Here is a 4,245-nt window from a genome sequence, read left to right as displayed (position 1 = left end):
CACTGCCAAGGGAGCAATACGACTCCCCCCTCTAGCCTCAAAAGATACATTAGACATGATTCAACATAAGGAAGGAGAATAACAAACGAGCGGGAATGAAGAACAATGTAAGTCACTGAAACAGAGAAAAGAAATTTGAAGAAGAAGAGAACAAGAGAAAGGTATGGGATTTTGAAACGTTAGAAGATTTAAACTCCAAAATCGTGTTCAAAAACCTCTATTTATAAAGGTCATGGCACCTAAACTGAAAACGGCTCATCATGATTGGCACCAGAACCGAAGCGGCAGGACTAATCAAAGGTCGCACGCGAAACAAAATGACGCATCGGGAATATGCGTCATAATGACGCATGATGTCATGATGTTATCCAAACTCGTGGACAGCATAACTCCAGCAAATCGCCAGGGAAATTCGAAGCATTTGAAATGTACGAACCACAGAGGGCCACATTACCTGCTCGCCACAACAATCACGACCTACATAGTCCGTTTGATTAGCTCGACCACCAACAACACGATCCGTTCATCGAACTCGTCCGTGAAGTCGGCCTCAATAAGTAGAGGGACTAACTGCATGGGTCAAAATCTATCTTTAGAATATTTAAGTCAAAATAGTATTGGTGGAACGTTCCCAACGGTCACTTGACGAAGTAATCTAAGAAACGGTGAAGTCCGTGGTCGAAGCGTCGGCAAGGGCTGAAGCCGAGGAGTCATCAAGGATTGAGGCCGAGGTCGAGCACCCTTGATAGAGTTATAACATCTAGTTTCATGATAGGACATAAAAAATAATATTCTAGTTGATATTCTCTGCACTTATACTGTTAGGGTTTTTACGAACATGTTCTCTATAAATAGAAAGAGACACAATGATAGGGGACATGTGATACTCATTTGTAAAATACACTTTGACTTTAAAGGAGAGAATCAGGTCTTATTGCAAGCATACAAACACAACTTTTTCACTAAGATTCTTCTCCATACTTTTTCACTGGATCCGAAAATAACTCAGATATTCAAAGGCTTATCCATCACTCATCATTGTCAGAAAGAACATTCACAGATTTCATCCTTTCTTGAGTGACTCATTCGTTCTATTTACATAAGTATCATTTATTGATATTCATCATTATTTAATGCTACATTACTTCTTTTGACTTCTTAAATACTGATTGTGTATGTCGCCGTTGCTATTGAAATATATCTACGTAGTATTTATTGCACTTCTGAGAACTTCATCTTTGGAATATTATTATTAACTAAGATTAACCCTCATTTATATAAATTTAATTAGTTGAACAAAATATATATTTTTTGGTCAAACAATATGATCTAACAAGATCTGATTTATTTATTGCACGAAGATGTTTAAACGTCAAACACATTTATTTATTGCACTAATAACAGTTTTACTTGTCATACGCGTAATACGTAATCTGTTGGCGCCTAATATTAAAAAAATTCAATTATCTGAAATGTATCTGGAAAATACATTTGATAAGTGAACTAGAAAAATGCAAACACAATTCAATCTTGTAACACAATTGGTGTTTCCAACAAGAATTTTGCTCTCCACATTTTCTTGAATTGAATAAAGTAACAAAAGTGAAAATAATAGACATAGAGATTTTGATTTCTTTTTTGTGAGGGTATATGGGGGGTGGCATGTTAGAAGTATACAAGAGAAATAAGTCAGATACCAAGATAATATAGACGTAAGGAGCTTAATTAAAGCTATTGGACTTCGGAATCGAATCATGTCAGTGGTCAAAGGAAACCATAGAATAATTTAAATGTGTCACTTAGGTTAAGACATTATTTACTACTCCCATATATATATGTGAAGATATAAGATATTAACTGTTAGTCTATAAGCATGCCTTAAGTTTAATATAACTTCCAGTTAATGGAAATTTTATATATATGCCATTTAATAAGTTTATTTTCTCATTTAACATACCGTCCAAAAGAGGAAGTGTGGCTTTTATATTTAACGTTTTAAATCTATGATACTTTACAAACAGAACATACATGTAATGGACAAATAATGGAAGGGAGAAAGTAATACTCCACTAAATAACAGCCAAGAAAACACAAATGCCACGTACTTTGTGGTCTTCTCATTCTGAGAAGGGGGCGACTCCCTCTCTTCAGTCAGTTTGTCTGGACATCTCCTTTCCTATATATAACTACTTTTTTTCTTCAGGCTCAGCTGTATACTACTTCTCTATCAATCCTTCGATTTTCAGATGGAGCATAATGAAAAGGGTGGTGCGGCAGTGACAGTGACAGTTCCGGCAGCAGAGATTGTGAATGGAGGCGGAGTATCAAAGAAGGTGCATTATAGGGGAGTGAGGAAGAGGCCGTGGGGGAGATATGCTGCTGAGATCAGAGATCCTCTCAAAAATTCTCGTGTGTGGTTGGGGACATTTGATACAGCGGAGGAAGCTGCCAGAGTTTATGATGCTGCGGCAAGGGAGTTTCGCGGTACAAAGGCCAAGACCAATTTTCCTCCTCCGGCAGTTATTAAGGACTCGTCGCCGGCACCGTTGAATCTTAACCTCGGAAGTGGGTCTTCCGTTGGTAGTGCGAGGAGTTTCACGTATCTGAAACAGAACAACCTCAACCTCGGCGGTGGGTCCTCCGTTGGTAGTGCGGCGAGTTTCACGTATCTGAAACAGAACTATCAGTTTCGTCATGTTCCTGCTGCCGGAGGTTTTGCTCCGCCATCGGCGCGTGATTATCAGTATTTAGAGGCTTTAACTGGAGCTGAAGTGAGTAATCGCGACCCCAGTAGCCAAAGAGGGACGGTTGCTTTCTTAGGGGGCGGCGATAGCGTCAGTGGGTGTGGGATTCCGACTGAGTCAGAATCATCGTCGGTGCTAAACTACAACTTTAACGATCTAAATCAACCAACCATCACCACCAACTGTCTAAATCTGGACCTCAACCTTCCACCGCCGGATTACATGTGAAAAGGCGACAATTTTTCATCGGGAATTAATGTGTATGCATCTCCATTTTTAAAAATAAAAAATAAAATTAGTCGTAGTTTCCTTTTAAATTCTCAAGTGGCGGTGAGGGACGGCTGGTGAGTTCACACGTTTAGCCTATAGTGTGAACATAAGATTTAAATATATAATCTCAAATTTTACTAACAAATGAAGTTTTAGAAAGAAATTTTGACCAACTTTTCAACCAAGCGCCACCGTAGTACAATTGTGGAATATAAACAATCATATTTCAAAGTATTGTCGTATTTTACAACTTGTTTGAATATAGTTATCTTAAAGTATATTATTTATTGATATTTAAATTATATTGTATCTTAAATTCGTTGTTATGTAATAATAAAGTGATTTATCGTTACTTTATTTTTTAATTTTATATTATCCTTCTTTATTATTAAATAATTATATTTTATTTTTTACCTTATCTTTTTAAATACTAATTCTACTTCATACCCTTTTTTTTGTAATAATTTTTCACATTGCCGATGCATGCAATCATAAAACGATGACAAACGATACTATTTATCAAAATCTTATATTTATCAAAATAATACAATATAACATAACATAATATAGTACCATATACTATGAAACAATTGTTAGATTTTCCAATTATGTATATGACCCAATATAATAAAGGCCATAATTAATATTTAATAAAAAACAAATCTCGTCCGTCCGATCAGTTACTTGATGGACGTACCAGATTAAGTGAGAACCTCTATAAATTGGTCATCTCTCCGCCCATTAGGGTTACCACCTATTCTATTCTTCTTTTTCATCACTAAAGGCGATGGTAACGAAGGTAGGGCAAAGGGCGGGAAACCAATTTAATTAACGCTTTCGCTTTGTGATAATGGCTTCTGTCTCAGGTATTTTTTTCTGCAACGATTATATGTAAAATTATCATATTCAAGATTCTAGTATGAATTAAAGTTTATGTTTACAGGTATCATGAGCCTGGATTGTTTGAACTGACAATTTTCGTAAAAGGAATTATATATTTCTAGTTGTGTTGTTGTTGTTACGAAAGTGTAGTATTGTTAAAATTAGAACTTCACACATATTCAAAGATTTGATCACATATGTGAGGTTTCTGTTCATAGACAAAATACCAATAAACTTATAGGATAAACTCTAGTTATATTATGTCAACGTCATTTATGAATCAAGAGTTCATTGGTTTTATCCACCAATTTCATCTCTGTTTTCACTCTTCGTGGCTTGAAAGCACTTT

General features: G+C 35.9%; 1 protein-coding gene across 1 annotated transcript; it reads left to right on the top strand.

The window, feature by feature from the left end:
• The first annotated feature begins 2,119 nt into the window (after window positions 1-2,119).
• On the top strand, window positions 2,120-2,986 carry LOC104088131 (ethylene-responsive transcription factor 8-like). Its single transcript, XM_009592758.4, has one exon. The coding sequence runs from the start codon at window positions 2,247-2,249 to the stop codon at window positions 2,970-2,972; it is 726 nt and encodes a 241-aa protein (XP_009591053.1). The 5' UTR covers window positions 2,120-2,246; the 3' UTR covers window positions 2,973-2,986.
• Window positions 2,987-4,245: the final 1,259 nt, after the last annotated feature.

Source organism: Nicotiana tomentosiformis, chromosome 2, assembly GCF_000390325.3.
Source record: "Nicotiana tomentosiformis chromosome 2, ASM39032v3, whole genome shotgun sequence".
Classification (NCBI taxonomy): Eukaryota; Viridiplantae; Streptophyta; class Magnoliopsida; order Solanales; family Solanaceae; genus Nicotiana; species Nicotiana tomentosiformis.
This window is presented reverse-complemented; position numbering and strand designations above follow the sequence as displayed.

Coding starts and splice junctions, on each gene's coding strand:
- LOC104088131 (XM_009592758.4), top strand. CDS start 2,247: ATGGAGCATAATGAAAAGGGTGGTGCGGCAGTGACAGTGACAGTTCCG.